This window comes from Telopea speciosissima, chromosome 4 (assembly GCF_018873765.1).
Source record: "Telopea speciosissima isolate NSW1024214 ecotype Mountain lineage chromosome 4, Tspe_v1, whole genome shotgun sequence".
Lineage (NCBI taxonomy): Eukaryota > Viridiplantae > Streptophyta > Magnoliopsida > Proteales > Proteaceae > Telopea > Telopea speciosissima.
In genome coordinates, this window is record NC_057919.1 from 4,479,937 (window position 1) to 4,498,037 (window position 18,101).

Consider the following 18,101-nt stretch of genomic DNA (forward strand, 5'->3'; position numbering starts at 1 on the left):
GAAATCCAAATAATTTTCTCTCATTTTACATCATTTCACTTCTAGAAGAAACCCTAGAAATTATATTAAATACAACCCTAAAAAAGTACTTCATTTCATTTCAATTAAATTCATTGTAGTAATAAAAAAAGTACGCTTGTAATTTATTGTAAATCCTTAAACTTCGTTTATTTAAAAGCATCTACAAATAAATAAGATAAGGGAGTAGGTTTCTTTCGACGTCTTTGAGTAGTTTCGAGTGGAGGGAGCTAGTAAGCTACAATCTTTTTGGGTGGGTGTGCGTAGTTTCAAATTTGAGCTAGCATTGTGCGAATCTTTCCCCATAAAAAATATTGTAAAGCTTTATTTGTTTTGATATAAAATTAAAAAAAAATAAATATGAAAAATAAAAGGAAAAATACTTATTCGCATTATGTGATATTCTTTTTCATACATCCATTGGTTTGGTGTGGAATATGCCAATATATATGAACAGCAATTCGATCCATTCCCCAAAATCCAATTATAGGGTTTGTCTTGTAAGAAGTGAAACGGAGTTGACTACACTAGAGCGGATCGGATTGGAATTGACTCATCCTAATCTCGATTCCAATCGATCCAATGTATTGTTCTAGGGTGTTGGCCGATTCTAACTGATTCCCGAGTCCCCGACTGATTCCAGCTAAGATCAGAATGGCCGATTCTAATTATTTGAACCGTGTTTTCTTCCTTTTAAATAAAACAGAGCCTTAAGAAATGAGGGCAGTTTTGGTATTTTAGACTACGCAAGCGCTTGTTAAGCAAGAACGAACCATGACCACCACTCACCAGGCCTCCCACCGCCCCACGGCTTTAATCAAGTTGGAATTCAATTAGATTGGAACCCTTCGGAACCTAAATCTTTGCCGGATCCCTCGATCAAATTCGATTTCGGAGAGAAAATTCCAGTCCCTCTCCGCCGTCTTAGGCGTCTTCTACCATTCTACGCATCTTCATTAGCTTAGGCGGCAAGGAGTAAAGCTTTGGGCCTCTGGTTGTTCTCCGCCTCTGAAAAATTTCTTGAAATCCCCACGCGCTTCAAGCACGTCACTGCTCATCATACTAACACCTATCTAGGGTATCGACAGACTTCCTAATTTATTTGAGTTATTTTCATTGATTCGATCATGGCTGAGGAACCAGTCTCTGCTCCGCAAAGTTCGTCGTCTGCTGCTTCTCTCGGTCATTCTGTAATTCCGATCGTCAATAAACTCCTAGACATATTCGCTCAGCTCGGCAGCTCTTCTATGATCGAGTTGCCGCAGGTCGCCGTCGTCGGAAGCCAAAGCAGCGGTAAATCCAGTGTCCTCGAGGCTCTGGTTGGAAGGGATTTTCTTCCGAGGGGTTCGGATATCTGTACTCGAAGGCCTTTGGTATTGCAGTTAGTGCAGACGAAACGGAAGCCCGACGGCACTGAGGAGGAGTACGGTGAGTTCTTGCATTTGCCAAAGAAGAAGTTTTATGACTTCTCCGAGATACGTAGGGAAATTCAGGTAAGCATTACTGTTACTGTGCTATGGTAGCTACGCTGTATTACACTACTGATAGGAACTTAGGCTGTGGTCTCTCTTTCTTTAAAATTTTTTCCTTTTCACTGTTTGGAGGCACATAGCCCCCAGAAGGAGAAGTATAGCCTGTGCAGGTATCTTGATCCTTAAGAAAAACAGTCAAATTATTTACTTTGAATAATTCGTGATCTGAAAATCCCCCTCCCCTCCACCCCCAACGGGGAATTTTATGAGATAAAACAAACAATAGATGAAATCGTAAATTAACAACAGAAGGGACTGGCACAAGGCCCGAACAAGAGTAAACAGCAGCTCTTTAGATGACAGGGAGGCGAGGTCTGTCCACAGCAGGCTTAGCATAACTAACCAGACAAGCACCTAGTTGGTCGCTTTCTCCACTGAAAAGTGATGCTTCTATGAGCACTTAGAGATATGGCTGGCCTTTCTGTTAAGAAGATGACCAGGGACCTTCATCTCTCAATCCCATCATTGGATGGCTGAGGCAATATCTTCTTCACTGATCGAGTGCCATTCTCTAGAACTAGAGATCTCCAAACTTATAATAATGGCCTTTGGACTGCGCGAATAAATAATCAGGAAATGCCAATTATGCTTGCAAATATTCTCCCAAAGAAAATTAGATTTTGGCACATTGTGTGGATTATTTTTAAAGCAGATGAGCTTCATATATGGATTGGCTGTTGTGCCATCTTTTTCGGAGAGGGCACCAAAATGTTCTTCTGTGGTTGTTGATCCCAAAACCTCCCATAGTTGAACTGGTAGTCACAGAGCAAAATCAAACTCTTTTGTGGATATAGGTGGATTCCTATAGCATTGAAGTTTTGGGTTCATGGTGGTTGAATGGTTACAATATGGAAGCTTTGAAGGTTTCAAACCTTTTGGTAGGCTGTTATGAATTATTTCTCTAGCAATAATAGGGTATTTCGGCAATTGATTGTTGTTCTCGACAAATATGCATGTATCACCAAAAGGGTTGTCGTTAATGAAATTATTTAGAAGTTTTGCATACTGTAGTTTTTTCCCCCCAGAACTTATTGGCTTTAATATTCACAGATTTGTATTGGAGTAACATAAATCTTACACTATTTCAACTCTTAAAGCACTGGGGTGGTGAAAGTAAGTTAATAAACTAAGTTAAGGAACTAGGTAATGCTTTCACTACACCGATTTCCAACCACTTTTTTTTGAGATAATCCTTAATTTTCTGTTTGAATTTCAACTATTATCAAAAAATCTCCCATTACAGACTTGTGGCACTAAACTGATACTGGAAGATCATATTATTTAGTTGTAATCATTGTGCATTTCCCCCCGTAAGTATACTTTTTTATACCCATTTTACCATGTAAGGACGTAACCCACCATGGTACTAGTGATGATGGTAGCAATGGATAGGGATGCAAATATGTAAGGGATTAAACAATGGGCAGGGAATATACTATGGGTGATGATGGTAACTATGGAAAGGGATTAAAATATTGGTAAGGATTAGAGAAAAAGGGAACAAAATGTTAAGTACTTAAGAAAAAAATTAAACTTAAAAAAAAAAAATAAAAAAATCTTCATTGTGTCCACGACATCATTCCCTATTAAAAAAACCATCAATTATAAAATAGTTTTTATTCAGTTAAACGTCAGTTTTTTGTTCTGAAACCAAAAATGAACCGGGAAGGGAATCTATGAGATCAAAACTGGATCATTTCTTTGAGGTTCGAATCGGTTTGATCGTAATCGGTCGGTTCCGGTTCCATTTTGACACCCTTATTCCCAACCTACAACTTAACCTATAATGATTGACTGCCTCCATTATGTTTTGCTAGCAAATACCACTCTTTTTGGTTTTGGACCTTCCAAATCTTCCCCGCAGGAGATCCGGGCCAATTTTTTTCTGATCCTTTGATAAAAAGATTCATTTTCTTCATAAAAAATAGGAGGTAGAACCAATAAAGATTTCTTTTTCGATTCATTCCTTGAGTTGAATACCTCATTCAAGATTTTTTTTGGATCCAATCTGGAGGAATCAGTAGAAAAGGCATATCGCTTATGATATGCCAAATCCGGCTCGGTTATTGATAGAGTGAATAGATCCACCATTTCTTTCTCCCTACTAGTTTTACTTATATTTTATTTTATATTTGTAAGAGAATAATACAGTTGGGTTTTAGATCCACTATCTATCTTCATCTCGACTCTAGGAGACTTACTAATTTAAATATGTATAGCTAGTTGTTTTGGAAAAAAGTTAAAAAAGGCGGTTGCTATATTTCCAACCTCTAATGATTCAATTTACCCTAAATTTTGGCACTCAAGGGATGTTCTCCCTCAATTTCTGAAAGAGGCATACCATTTCCCTATGTGCTAGCTCCTCATCCAACCCTCAAGAGGTTTTGTTTGTCTCTTTAGGAGAGACTTGTCCACACCAGGGATCACGTTAAATTGCTAGTCTAATATTACTTCTCAAACACAGAATCCTTCTACCCCTAGTTCGCTTCGTCATGGTGATTTGAGAAATTATTTTTTCTTTGGTCATAAGAAATGCATGTTGCTTCAATCAGACTTCTATTCAGAAGATGGTCAATTTGACCATTACTGCCCTACTGTGCACAATTATGAAGATCAAACTTGGCATGCCAGAAGGAGCAATAAAGAAGATAAGTTAGACTTCGATTGAGTGGGGGAACTATCTCTGATATAATGTTTCCTAAGGTACTATCATGGTGGTTTTACTGTTGATTGTTGCCTGGGATGATGGGAACACCACTTCAAAATGTCAATTACATTTGCATCACCTGCTAAAGGTAGGAGAAATATCATTTTAGTTGCTTATGACAATCTTTGACATGGAGCACACCCTTTCTGTCACTCTCTTCGTATGCTGGAGCTAGCGAGCTAGTTCCTTTTCATTGCTCTCAATGTTGCTACTTTATGCTCTTGACTACTAGTGAAACATAGATTCTTTATTCTTTGCCTTACCACGCTGACCTTCTGCAACCATTAACATCACTATATTTGTTTTAACCTAGCAGGTATCATCTATTTGATCTGGAGGGGCAAAGATCATCTAGATGGCAGTGCCATGTAGTCTGTTGTAAATAAAAAAGTTTAATAAAATTAAAAAGGACAATCTCTATTCATTATTATCTACTGCTAATGGTGTTTTACTTAGTTCTGGTGTATGTTTTTTATTACGTAATCTCTGAATATCTCTTTTTGTTACTTCAGAGCTTCAGGTCCCTATTTAGTTTCTAGTCATCTTTATCAGAAAAAGTTGTAAACATTTGCAGGCAGAAACTGAACGCGAAGCAGGAGGAAACAGGGGTGTTTCAGATAAACAGATACGTCTAAAGATCTACTCTCCAAATGTTCTTGATATCACACTGGTGGATTTGCCAGGAATAACGAAAGTTCCGGTTGGTGACCAACCATCTGATATTGAGGCACGGATTAGAACTATCATATTATCTTACATCAAACATCCAAGTTGTTTAATTTTAGCAGTTACACCAGCAAATGCAGATTTGGCGAATTCAGATGCACTTCAGATTGCAGGCACTGCTGATCCTGACGGTAAATCTGCTTTGATGCTTTAGGGAGTTTGAATTTCATATAACTCGGTTGAAAAAGGGACATTGTAACTGTAAAAGGAAGGTTTTTTGTTCAATTCTGAAACTTTTTATTGGTGTTTCTTTTTACAGGTTATCGGACTATTGGTGTAATTACAAAGGTGGCTATTACCCCCTCCCCTCCCCTCCCCTAATACCTTGACAAATTTTGCAATCGTTTGTGATCCTCTGATTAGATGTTGCAATAATATCTTCTTTGTGGCCTCAGTTGGATATTATGGACAGAGGCACTGATGCCCGTAATTTTTTGCTTGGAAAAGTGATCCCACTTCGACTTGGTTATGTGGGTGTTGTGAATCGTAGTCAAGAGGTAAGCCTGTTCCATTAACATCTCCCAAAGCCATTTTAAGTTATTTGTTGCGGGCACACTCAAGCAGATGTTTTGAATCAAATTTTTAAATAATATTCTGTGCTCATGCAGTTGAGTTACTTTGAAATGCATTGTCTAATCTCTCTCTCTCTCACAAACACACCGTAAATATTATAGCTTTGGTCAAGAAAATGTTTTTCGTCCCCTACTTGGTCCTGGGAAGTCATGGTTTTAGTCAATGCAGGAACAAGTAATGAAAGGGACTTTACAGAACCTTCAAACGCTGCAGGTTACGTAGGAAAGCAACTACAAAAATATTGGAGTTTATAGGCCTTTTGTTGGAAGTGAATTTTAATTAAAAAGCTATATTATTGAGATAAGCAATATAAGAGATTAAGAGGGAAAAGATGATGGAGAAGAGAAACTCTAGCTTTATGACAGATAGGAAAGGAAGAAAGAAATTGGGTAACTTGAAAATTATGCTATGAATGCAGTGAAATTTGAAACTTATGGATATAAGCAGAATCCACACCATACAGTTAGTAAAAATAAGATTTCTGTTCACCAAAAAAAAAAAAGATGAGATATCTCTCTCTCTCTGTAATGTAGTTCTAGATAGGGTAAAGCCCTACTAGAAGCCAATTAAACCAGGACCAATAACAAGGAACAAAGGGGCTGCTGGTTCTGCAGTTTCAGTAGGACAGAATTGCAGTTTTAGGTCAAATCTAGGGCTTAGGTTAGGATAATGGAAGGGGGGCTTAGGGGGTATGGCTAGGCAGGTTTATAGGACTCTAATAATGTAGGTATTATAGAGTTTTAAGTGTTTTGAAAATTCTGTAAAACTGGGCAGCAAGATCTAGGGTTTAATGGAGTTAGGGTTTATGGGATTCAAACAAAAAATAAAGGGGGTCAATTGGGGGAAAGGATTAGAGTGTTAGAAGAAGAAATTGGGTGTCAAACTTACTGGAGATTCCACTGGCAGCAGCTTTAACAGATGTGAAAGATAGAACCACCTTCGAATTGAAGAAGATCCTCCCAGCCGTCACGGCTTAAGGAGTCAACCGGATTCCACCAGTCCCTTTCCACCTTGATAGAACCACAAGGATGCACACTCAACAGAGCAGGGCAGCAGCTATGGCAGCAAACAAAAAGCTTTTCATTAATCAAATTCGTGTTCAAGGCTTTGCCCCCTTACAACCTTATATAAAAGACTCAAAAATAGACTTCTACTCTAAAAAGGAAAGGCCTAACCCAATCCCTAACCTATTAGATAACTTAAACTGACTAGGAAACTAAAATAGACTCAAAATAGAGTCCTAATGACTTAAAAACAACTTAAACTACTTAAAATAAAGAAGATTCTCTACTAGCCAATAGGATATAAGAATCTCTTAGCCAATAGGATCACTTCACTTAAATTAGACCAATTGAACCAATTGGATGCTAACAATTTAAACCGGTTCAATTAAAAACATAAAAATAGACTAAATATTGGGCTAATCCCGTATGTAACCTATGTACCCCTCTTTTAGGCCTAGAAAAGTGGCCTATTACATAGAAGACCCATGGGATCAAAGGCCCAACATACATATAACCCAACCCTAGACTTATTTCTAAAGAAATAAGCCCATTTCGGTGACGAATCTGCATCACTCTGTGGTGGCAGCTGGCATAGATGGGTTTCCATCAGGTGAAATCGGTTTGGCCCCTTTTGCTCTTGGATGGAATCCCAAGGGTCTTCTAGCTTCCCATGACCAAGGCTTCCATACCTCCAGTTGGAGAAAAATAATGATTCAGCTCTCCTTTCTTTGCTGACCAAAATAGTAGCCTTAATCTCCCCAATGGCCTATGTTAGTATCTGTGTTCGTTTCGTTTCATCTTTGCTTCTGCATTTTTCCCTTAAGGTTTGTCCCATTACCTTCTCCCTCTTTCAAAGATCATGTAGTTTTTAAGCTTTTCTCAAGCAAAGATTAATGTCTTAAAAAGGAGAAGCTTGGGATTGTCACCACATCTTCAGCATGCCCTGACCTTTAAATGAAGGCTTGCTATACTTCAAGCAAAAGATGTGCTCCAATTGCTTCTGTTCTCTGATGATTTGTAGCCTGAATTTTCGACCTACAGATGTCCAAAATGACTATCGTTTGGTTCCTTTTCCAGGTACTACAGATATGAAGTGCCTCTATTAATTTATGGCATTTTTGTTTTTATGTTAAAACTTCCACCAGTTGCTTCAGCATGAATTCACTGGTAACAGCTAGTGTTCTCCCATACCTAGTGCATGCAGAAACTGTTCTTAAACTGCAAAAGTTGTCTATTTTTTTTTCATTTGAATCACATTCTTTTCTCTTATGGGACTATGTCTGCGAGTGCTATCGGTTGAAGTTATATTTTAGAGGTAGCGTGTTGTTGTTGAGTAGTACGATTATATTATATTAAAATGAATATGCTTGACATATACGTCTGTTGAATGATCTTTTGGTTGTAAAATATTGCAATATTCTTTTGCTGGCATGTCTAGTGCATATGTTGGTGAAGCTTCTGATATACTTGTTTCATGATATAAACCAGGATATCATTCAGAACCGGAGTATCAAGGATGCGCTAGCTTATGAGGAGAACTTCTTCCGCAGTCGTCCTGTATGACTAATGTTTATGAGCCTTTGTTTGCAGATCTGGTGAGTATGTTGATGATTTCTGATATATTTATGATTTGTTTACAGGTATACAATGGTCTTGCTGATCGTTGTGGTATTCCTCAGCTAGCGAAGAAGTTGAACCAGGTTGGGTTGCACCATCTATTCATTTATTTATAAATTATAATTGGTTTCAAGCTTTTTACACCTAATCATTTAAATTTTATGTTCAGATTTTAATACAACATATCAAGACTGTACTTCCGGGGTTAAAATCACGCATAAGTTCTGCATTGGTTGCTGTGGCAAAGGAGCACGCAAGCTTTGGAGAAATTACCGAATCAAAAGTATGTTTTGTTCCCTGTCATGATTCCCATTTTACCCTCTCAGAGAAGTGGGAAAGAAGAAAATGCCAGCCTGCCTTGTGTGCGAAAATATTGATAGAACTGTAGAGAAACAAAATTTGTAGTTCTTTTCTGTTCTGATCAAGTCTATGATAAGATGGTTGATAAACTGGACCTTGATGTAAGATATAGTCCATGGTGTGAAGTGTGAACTACTATTTATTGCATTATGTCTTATTCCTCTCTATCCTTCATAGTTGATATTCATCATGTTTGGCATATGTTTTCGTTTTTACAAAGCTGTGGAGTTTCTGTTCTGTTATACTGCTATACTTTGCATATTTCTCATTTGCTGACTTTTGAAAATTTGGATATTTTTACTTATTTCTCCACTGTCTTCCTTACAGGCTGGACAAGGGGCTCTTCTGTTGAACATTCTTACAAAATACTCTGAAGGTAAATATGGCTTGCTTCAAGTGTTTTGTTTTTTGTTTGTGCCATGCGGAGCTGCCAACTAGTTCCTTATTTGATTAGATTAAGTAATTCTTTTGTTTGGATACATGCCATTAAGTTGGGATAAGGCTGAGTTTTTTTGTTGTTGTTGTTCATTAAGTAATTCATGTCTGAAATGTTTCATTTCAGATTTCCCTACTTTTTCAGAATTCATTATTGTTATTTTTTTTCCAAAATTGTGATTTCCAGCTGAAACTAAGTTGAGGCCTATTTCACAGAAGCTGCTCTGAATATTATGGGCTTGGGTCACAAACTCAGCCTAGTTTGTCTATTATGTCTCAAGCCCAATATATATCTTATAAGTTTGTCCATATTAAAAAAATTATTTTTGAACATTGTAACATGGGTTCAAAGATAAGAGTATCGGATTGCCCAGATAGCTCAATTCGGGTCAGTATCATTTGAGAATAATCTAATCTTGGGTGGGAGTGGATCACTGATATACATTGTTTTGATATTTTTTCTGTTTTGGATGTCCAATCCAGTAGTCTGGATCGTTCGGATTGCCCTCTCCATATTGGTATGACCAGAAACAATCTGGACTACAATACCAATCTTAAATACCTTGCTTTGTAATGATGGGGACTTAAGCTTTCTTAACCTTAATCTCTTACATTAACCAGTGGGCTAAACAAGCCCTTGTTTTACTGACCTTGAAATGCATATATACTACAAATTTATAATTCATGATTCAAACATAACTTTTAATACTTATGTACACATGTATCTAATATATGTGGCCAAAAAGTTAGCCAAAATCACCAAATGAAATGACCAAAAAATCCCAAAATTTTACATTAGTAACCAAACTGAATTATCAACCTATACAAAATTTACAACTAGGTTTGTCTCATGCTTGACCTACCTGCTGCAACTTATGGATAACTTCTTTTTGACAGCCTTTGCTTCAATGGTGGAGGGGAAAAATGAACAGATGTCGACATCAGAGCTTTCTGGAGGAGCACGAATTCATTATATCTTCCAGTCAATCTTTGTGAAGAGCTTGGAAGTGCGTAATCTTACATGCCTTTTACTTTTTGCAGTCTTGTTTGAATTGAGACAGGATTTGAGGGCATTTTTGCTTGAGCTTTTTCCATTGAGGAAATTTGTAATGTGACCTTGAGGAGGATGGATTTTAGATTACATATATATTATGGAAACTATGAAACCTGTTTTTCCAGTTTAGTCAAAACAGAGTTCCAAGAAAATGTTAGAACTTCAATTATGTAGAGATTGGGAACCAATTCTGTTCATGGGGGCTAGGAAATTGACAAGGATTTCCAGCTGGCAGCCCCCCTCCTCTGAAGGTGTGGCTAAACTCAATACAGATGGATGTGCCCTTTGTAATCTGTGCCCCTTGTGTATTGGAGGAGTAATTAGACTGTGGTATGGAAATGTGGTTGGAGTGTTTTCAGGCCCTATTGGGGAAGGAGATTGCGAGACCAGAGTTGATAGCTCTAAAAACTGGAATTGAATTTTTGTTGAGCAAGGGGTGGTTTCTTGTTATAGTGGAAGGGGACTCAGCAAATGTGGTTAGATGGATGACAGATTCAAAAGGAGTTCCTTCGTGCTACAATCATGATGCAGTTGCTCTATCCTGGCTGGACAAATATGACTCACTTTAGAGGCCCAAACCAAGAACGTGTCCAATCTGGGTTCATTGGTCCATTAAGGGTTGGAAGTAGTTATTTAGTAGTTTATTAAGTAGTTTATTTATTTTTATGTCTTTTATTTGCAATGTAGGATATGTAGGATTCCGCTGGTTATTGATTATTTTATTTGAACTCTTGGACTAGGATTCTTTGCTTTTCTTTATTTATATCTTGTAATCAACGTTGAAACGCAGATTTGAATACAGAATATTGTTGGTTGCCTATGTGAGTGAGCTTATAAGAATCCATACCAGGAGTTTTGGAGAAAGGCCAACTTGGCTTTCCATTCTAGTTGTCGAGCGGCAGTGTCGTAAAGTCTCCCTTACTTAAGGTGTCTTTCTGTTCCCCCTCAACCCTCTAGTAGTACTGTGCTTCCTTCTCCCCTGCAACTCTAAACCCTTATCAGATTTTTCTCTTCCTATCCAGCCCTCCACCAAATCACCTAATTGGGCCAATTAGACAGCTTACAACCTGTTTTGACATCGAGTTCCTTTGGCAACCAAGAAGTGCAAATGAGGTTTCAGATGATTTGGCAAAGCATGCAGTTGTAGAACCCTGAATTTGTTTCAGGGATTCTTTTCTGTTGAGATGTAGCTAGAGCCCATAGTTGTATTGAGCTGGGTTTGAGGGGTTAGTCCTTCTGAGCAGGGCGCCAGGGCTAGTTGTGTTATTGTAATTATTTTTAGTTTCAATTTTAATGCACTTTTCTTCAACGAAGTTGTTAGTTATCCAAAAAAAAAAATGTTAAAAACTTCAAGCTGCTATGTAGGGTTCCCGACGCATCCAAACGGACCCCTCTTAAGTGTATACGAGACTGATGGGTGGGGATTGAATCGATGACACGAATCGCCCCTATCAATATGATAGTCCTTTGGACCCTTCGCTTGCCGAGAAGAGAGAGCCCAAGTCGATAAGGGAATAGTCAAATGCCAACTCCTGCCCTCTCCTCTCCTACTTCTCTCGAATCTCCTCTAGGATTGCCAGTACCAGATTCTCCACCACTCCCACAAGCCGATGATGAAGGAGCAGGTTGGTTGTAGATCAGGATACCTGCCTGAAAAAATGATTCTATTCCCTAGCAAGCATTCCCACCCAAACCTTGGACCAGGCCCGGCAAGCGGATTTAGGAGGAGATAGACTACTCAGAACAGGCAGAACAGGTCTATATAGACCTATCCGGCTATCCACAAAGTTAGCTTTTCCATTAAGGTTCAGTTTGGATCAGGAGAATGCAAACAACCGGGTAGTAGTCAGTCTTTGTGTGATATTTAATTATCATTACTTATCCAGGAGTGAGATTAGATTGCCAATCGACCAGCTATCCCACGTCTTAATAGTGATCAAATTCCACATATTTAGGTAGAGATCCCTATGGTCATGGAATTTTAAGGTCATACAATTCCCATGCTCCCATATTACTTGACTATAACTAGCTTGTTTTTTTGAAGATTATCGACTGTTTGGACTCTCACGATCCAAACTGAGGGACCAGAGTTGATAGCTCTAAAAACTGGAATTGAATTTTTGTCGAGCAAGGGGTGGTTTCTTGTTATAGTGGAAGGGGACTCAGTAAATGTGGTTAGATGGATGACAGATTCAAAAGGAGTTTTGTGAAGATTATCGGCTGTTTGGACTCTCACGATCCAAACTGAGCTTGATGGAGAAAAGGAAATTGGATATTGCACCTTTAATAATTACTGAGATTGGAAGGAAGAGATTAGGAAGAGATTTTTGAATTGGTGAGAAAAGATATGCATTGATTAGGATTTAGCAATAAAAATAGTTATCAAGGCGTTGCCTAGGCGTCCAGGCGCCTGGGATGCCTAGATGTCGTGGCAACTGACAACTATGGCAACAAATGTCCTTAAATAGCGCTGAATGGCGAAACCAGATTTGTGTAGCTGACCCCATTTCTTGGGATAAGGCTTTATTCAGTTGAGTTGTGTTCAAAAAGAAAAAGGAAAGCAGGGGGCAGAATTTCATTCTCATATCGAGAGTGTGTGTGTGCAAACTCCTGCTTGCCTGAAGTAATCAGGAGTCTCCTCTTTGAACCTCCTCCTTTGACACCTCGAATTGGCACCTCTTGTGTTCCTCAATGGACTCTTTTCTAAAATAGAAGTATATTACAGTTCCCTAGGAATTTCAATCTTTCATTGTTTATAGCTCACCTTCAATTCCAAAGAACTAGTCTCTGATCTGTTCATCCCTGAAAGTAAAACCTTAGTTTCTTGCTCACTTAAGAGGCATATGTCTACTGCATCCATCTTATTGGACGTATAGGATTCAAAAATTCCAATTTGGGGCTTGTTCCTGATGTAAAGATACCTATGTTTTTGTTCTTACAGTGTAAGCTCTAATTCTGTTGATTTTTTAGATGAAGGCGCATAATTGGGAAATGGAATCAGATTCTCTTGTATGTGGAGATTTGGTTCTCCTCTTAACTGTCTACTATCCTACGCAAGGGTTACCTAAAGGCCATCAATTTCTTCTCAAACTTTCCCAGCTTTTGTTGATTTTAGTGGAGTAGCAGATATTAACCCTAGGTAAAGAAAATAAAAAAAAAAATAGAAAAATATTATTAAATTTTTATCAATTGTTTGAAAGCATTTCACTTTTCACTTGCATAAATACATGTGGGTCATCCACCACTAAGTAGACACATGAAAAAGCATATGCCTTCTTCTTCTTCTTTTAACACTGAGGGTTAGAAGTTTATACACCATATGCAATGTGTCCAATTCATTGGTCAATTATATAACATCTTCCCTCTAGGCAGTAGGCATGCCTTAGAACACATTTTGAAGAAGTAGTAGTGGAGGCTGTTTATTGCCTCCATTCTCACTTACTGGTAGTAGATTATAGATATGTGCTACTAAATTAAATGTTGTTACTATCTCAAGCATCCAATCTGGAAACTGTTGCAGGAAGTGGATCCGTGTGATGATTTAACTGATGATGACATCCGTACTGCTATTCAGAATGCAACCGGTCCCAAATCTGCTTTATTTGTACCTGAGGTTGGTGTTGTAGTGCTTTGTTACTTTCCTGGTGTAGAACTTCTTTTGTTGCTGAGAGTTGTCTGTGGTCAGAAACCTCTGCAGATTGTTAATTCACGGAAACAGCAGAGGACACTTGCATTGGCTGCCTTTGAATGTTTATTTAGTTATTTTTGTTCAGAAAAGAAGACTACCTGTGTTAAACACAGCCAATGCGAGTGTCTTCTGGATGTCTCAGTGAGTTTAGTGACTCATTGAGGATCTGCTATCATTTCTATGTGAGATGGTGAAACTATGAGCTTTCTTTTTGCCCTTCTGTTTGCTCAGATTTTTTTATTTGGATGATGCTGATCACTCATTTTGAGCCTGCAAAATTTAGGTGCCATTTGAGGTTCTTATTAGAAGGCAGATAGCCCGTTTATTGGATCCAAGCCTTCAGTGTGCAAGGTTTATCTATGATGAGTTAATAAAGGTCAGGTTCTCTGTTAGCTATAGATTCTTGGCATGTATTAGAATTTTCATTTCTTCTTTGGGAAATTAATTTTAATTGCTTTCAATTTCAATTCAGATGAGCCATCGTTGTCAAGCCAGCGAGCTCCAGCGGTTTCCCGTTCTCAGAAAGCGCATGGATGAAGTTATTGGAAACTTTTTGCGAGAAGGCCTTGAACCTTCAGAGACAATGATTGGACACGTTATTGAGATGGAGGTATGCGTCGAGCATGTGTATCATCCATGAACTTAATTTGTCTATGCATAGATAATATCTGTAGCTGTTGATTGAGACATATATCTTTCATCTCTGATCCCTTCTCTTCCCTCGGTCTGCCCAGCACCTGCAGATCCCCTACCCGATCTGCATCACTGAGCTTCCTCATTCGTTTGGTATTATGTGCCATTTTATTGATAAAACTATGTATCCTTTTCTGTAGATGGACTATATTAACACTTCACACCCAAATTTTATTGGTGGGAGTAAAGCTGTAGAGATTGCACTCCAGCAAATCAAGTCCTCTAGAGTATCTGCTACTTTGCCTAGAGGAAAGGTACATTTATCATGCATTTGGAAGAATAAATAAAAAAAATTTATTATCTATTCTGTATCTGATTTTGAGGGCCATTCACTATTTTGCACATTCTGGATTTAGGATGGGGTAGATTCTGATAAAGTACCGGCATCTGAAAAAAGTTTGAAATCTCGAGCCATTCTTGCTAGATCGCCGGCGAACGGAATTATTGCTGATCAGGTATGTTTGATATCATGTATGCTGTCTTATTATTGGCTTGATGTTATAAAATGTTACAACTACAAGATTTATGAGAAGCTAATTAATTACAAATTGGCACTGCTCACATGTTTTGATTTTTTGTTTCTAATGCTTTCGTCTTAATGATGAATAGGGACTTCGGCCTGGTGCAGATAATGAGAGACCTGGTATATCAGTTAATTTGTCTCACAATAAGGGTAGTTTCATATTGGATTTTAAATTTGACAGTCATTTACTGAAGGGTATTGAATTACTTAGCTCCTTTTTGTTCAGAGAGGCACTTAGGTCTCCTGGATTTCAAGTAATGACTATTGAATTCGAGTTTATTAATTTGTTGATGACTAATCAGGAAATACCACTGGTGCAAGTTGGGGGATTTCATCAATTTTTGGTGGGAGCGAAAACCGTACATCTTCAAGAGAGAGTTCAATAAGCAAGTCATTTAGTGAACCTGTCCACATGTTGGAGCATTCCCTGTCTATGATCCAGTTGAAAGAGGTGACTATACATTTATACAAGATTTCCAGTGTAGAGCTGAGTTACTAAAATTTTCCAAATGCCTTTCTATTTTTTTTCTCATTTCTAAATTATTTTTGTTGTTTATTTATTTATGCAGCCCCCAACCATCTTGAGGCCCACAGAAACTCATTCTGAGCAGGAGGCAATTGAAATAGCAGTCACAAAATTGCTGTTGAGGTCATATTATGACATAGTCAGGAAGAATATTGAAGACTGCGTTCCTAAAGCAATTATGCACTTCTTGGTATGGCTTCTAGCTCTGTTGAGAACCCAACTGCTAATGTTTCATTAATTTAACTTTATGCGAGCACTGGTGATCTTTAACTAAATGGTAGTGTAGTGAATGTAAAGGATTGTCAGGATTCAATATACACTTAAATTTAGATGTTCTTTTTGTTAACTAGATGCCAAGTTGATCTTCTGAAAATGGTAATATTGTGATTGTAGAGAATTGCTTGCCTAGGCCAATGTACGGGTGGAGGGTCCTCTAGCCTCTCTGGCCGTAGAAGCAAAATGCTTCTTTTTCCAAATCAATAGCTCAGTATTTCCTTATGTTTTTTTGAGAGTAACAAAACCAGTTTTGTGAAACAAACTTCATGCTAATGTACCCAAATATGGAAAACAGATCAATTTTTCTGATATCATCAAATTAATGTCTAGGTCAACCATACAAAACGGGAGCTGCACAATGTCTTCATCAAAAAACTTTACAGGTAATGTTGCACACTTTTTGGAGACTGTTTTGGTTAGCAATTGCTTGATTCTCAGGATTCCATTCAACACATTGAACGCTTGCCCATATTTTTTTGTGAGTTAATTGTTTATGGCATTGTTCTGTTGGTCCAAAACAGAGACAACCTTTTCGAAGAGATGCTGCAGGAACCTGATGAAGTGGCAATGAAAAGGAAGCGAACTCGAGAAACACTCCGAGTTTTGCAACAAGCTTTCCGGGTGGGTGCATTATGATTCCATTTGAGTATGAGAAGATATTTCAACTGCATTTTTTCTTTGGCGGTATTATGAACATCAGTACTAAGGTCTTCATGCCATTGGGTGGACCCTTCTGAGAGATATCGAGGGGAAGTAATTGGCCTCACAGGTTAATGCTGACATGTATAAGAGTTGATGGCCACCATAATTAGGATAATCTGATGAGGCCAAGTTTTTGACCTGGAGATCTCTCAGGATACTAACATATTAAATGGGGCTAGTGGCATTGCTGTTACATTGGTGGACCTCCATGCTGTGTTCAACAGGGATCATTTTCTAAATTTATTTTACCTGAAAAGAGCAAGAAGCATCCTTTTTCTGGATATGGTTATTCACCTTTTTTTTATTTTATAAACAGACGTTGGATGAGTTGCCCCTTGAAGCTGAAACAGTTGAGGCGGGTTATAATTTGGGCACTGATCCAACTGGATTGCCAAAGATCCACGGGCTTCCATCATCATCTTTCTATACCACAAGTGGTGATTCCAGCTTCCACACTGCTTCACCAAAGAACCCAAAGACGCGGAAGTCATCTCATTCGGGGGAACTGCAATCACCATTGCATGCAAATGCAGATTCTAATGGCAGTGGACGCTACTCTGTACTTGGATCGTACCCAACTGTTGATCTGTAAGCAATTGAAACATGTAAAGCCGGGTATTGATGGTAATTAGTATATTCATTTGGTTGCTTCAATGAAGAGTCTCTATATCTTCTTCCAACAAGAAATACATAGTCTTTCGTACAAATCCCATTTGTTTTTGTCAACATTGCACATCTGGCAAAAATCCCCATAAAAGAATTACAGGGGCCGGCCACTCTGTTTTGCAAGAAAACTCAAACCATTATTTTCTTCCTTGTTAGTCTCTAGTTGAGGAGTTGACGATGCTAGGTGCTTGAGCCAGTTCACAATCTGGGGGTAACAGGAATCCACATAAACTCATTCAAATTGAAAGAACCCGATGACTCTGCCCAGCTGACTTTATCTGCTCATGTTTGCAATGACAAGCCTTTTGGTTGTTGCCCAGGTGATGTGGATACTAACAACCTGGAATTTGAAGTTTGTATCGTGCCTTCAATTCGTTTGCATTTTTTGTTCCCCAGTTTTCAGTTGAGTTTTACTGATGAGCAAGGACCATGTTTCTTCGGTAGTTTTTAATTGTTTACAACTTAAATATGGGATACTGAACGTAGCTTCCAATGAGTGATTTGGTAACAGGAGGTTTGTAATTAAACAAGATCATTGTTGTTGGGTATGGTTATTATTATTTTTCCTCTCTTGGGGCTGTGAAAGGGTAAATGTTTGATCTGTTGCATCCAGGTTGTTGTTCTAACGTTTTATCCATTCTTTCTTCCCTTTTTTAGAAGGACGACGGAGTCCCCAATCCCATTGTAAGATTAGTACGTGAATATCTACCTTATGTTGCTTAGAAAACAGTTAACAAAAATATTGAAGCCACTTTGCACTATTTTTTTGATTAGAGCTATTATATCAGATCTCTGGCTGTCCAGTTTTCTAGTTAATGGTTTGGTAATTCGAATTCACTAGTTTGAGAATGCAGAGGTTTGTGTCTGTATGCACGGTATTGGCGAATGTGATAACCCAACAGCCCGACATTCTATGGTGTACACTCTTTCAAAAATCGGAATTGGATTGGTTGAATCAAATGGTTCCGCTTGGAATTGGCCGTGACCGATCCGGAGTTTTT

At 38.3% G+C, this 18,101-nt stretch overlaps 1 protein-coding gene across 5 annotated transcripts; it reads left to right on the forward strand.

The window, feature by feature from the left end:
- Positions 1-923: 923 nt before the first annotated feature.
- Positions 924-17,669, forward strand: LOC122658677 (dynamin-related protein 3A-like). Of its 5 annotated transcripts, XR_006332478.1 has the most exons (22): positions 924-1,511; positions 4,832-5,114; positions 5,243-5,271; positions 5,379-5,480; positions 8,049-8,117; positions 8,201-8,260; positions 8,347-8,460; positions 8,865-8,913; positions 9,870-9,979; positions 13,547-13,639; positions 13,998-14,090; positions 14,187-14,324; positions 14,548-14,661; positions 14,764-14,862; positions 15,017-15,059; positions 15,233-15,381; positions 15,500-15,646; positions 16,063-16,115; positions 16,254-16,353; positions 16,751-17,058; positions 17,257-17,304; positions 17,385-17,669. XR_006332478.1 is itself a non-coding variant. In XM_043853730.1 (21 exons), the coding sequence occupies exons 1-20, from the start codon at positions 1,146-1,148 to the stop codon at positions 17,024-17,026; spliced, it is 2,487 nt and encodes an 828-aa protein (XP_043709665.1). In that variant the 5' UTR covers positions 924-1,145; the 3' UTR covers positions 17,027-17,058; positions 17,257-17,669. The 5 variants fall into 5 exon arrangements, 4 of the variants coding, with proteins under 4 accessions (XP_043709665.1, XP_043709663.1, XP_043709664.1 ...); XM_043853730.1 differs by having other exon boundaries at positions 17,257-17,669; XM_043853728.1 differs by having other exon boundaries at positions 16,751-17,669.
- The last annotated feature ends 432 nt before the right edge of the window (positions 17,670-18,101 follow it).

Coding starts and splice junctions, on each gene's coding strand:
- LOC122658677 (XM_043853728.1), top strand. CDS start 1,146: ATGGCTGAGGAACCAGTCTCTGCTCCGCAAAGTTCGTCGTCTGCTGCT. Junction 5,272..5,378: donor CTATTGGTGTAATTACAAAG/GTGGCTATTACC, acceptor TTGTGGCCTCAG/TTGGATATTATGGACAGAGG. Junction 8,261..8,346: donor TAGCGAAGAAGTTGAACCAG/GTTGGGTTGCAC, acceptor TTTTATGTTCAG/ATTTTAATACAACATATCAA.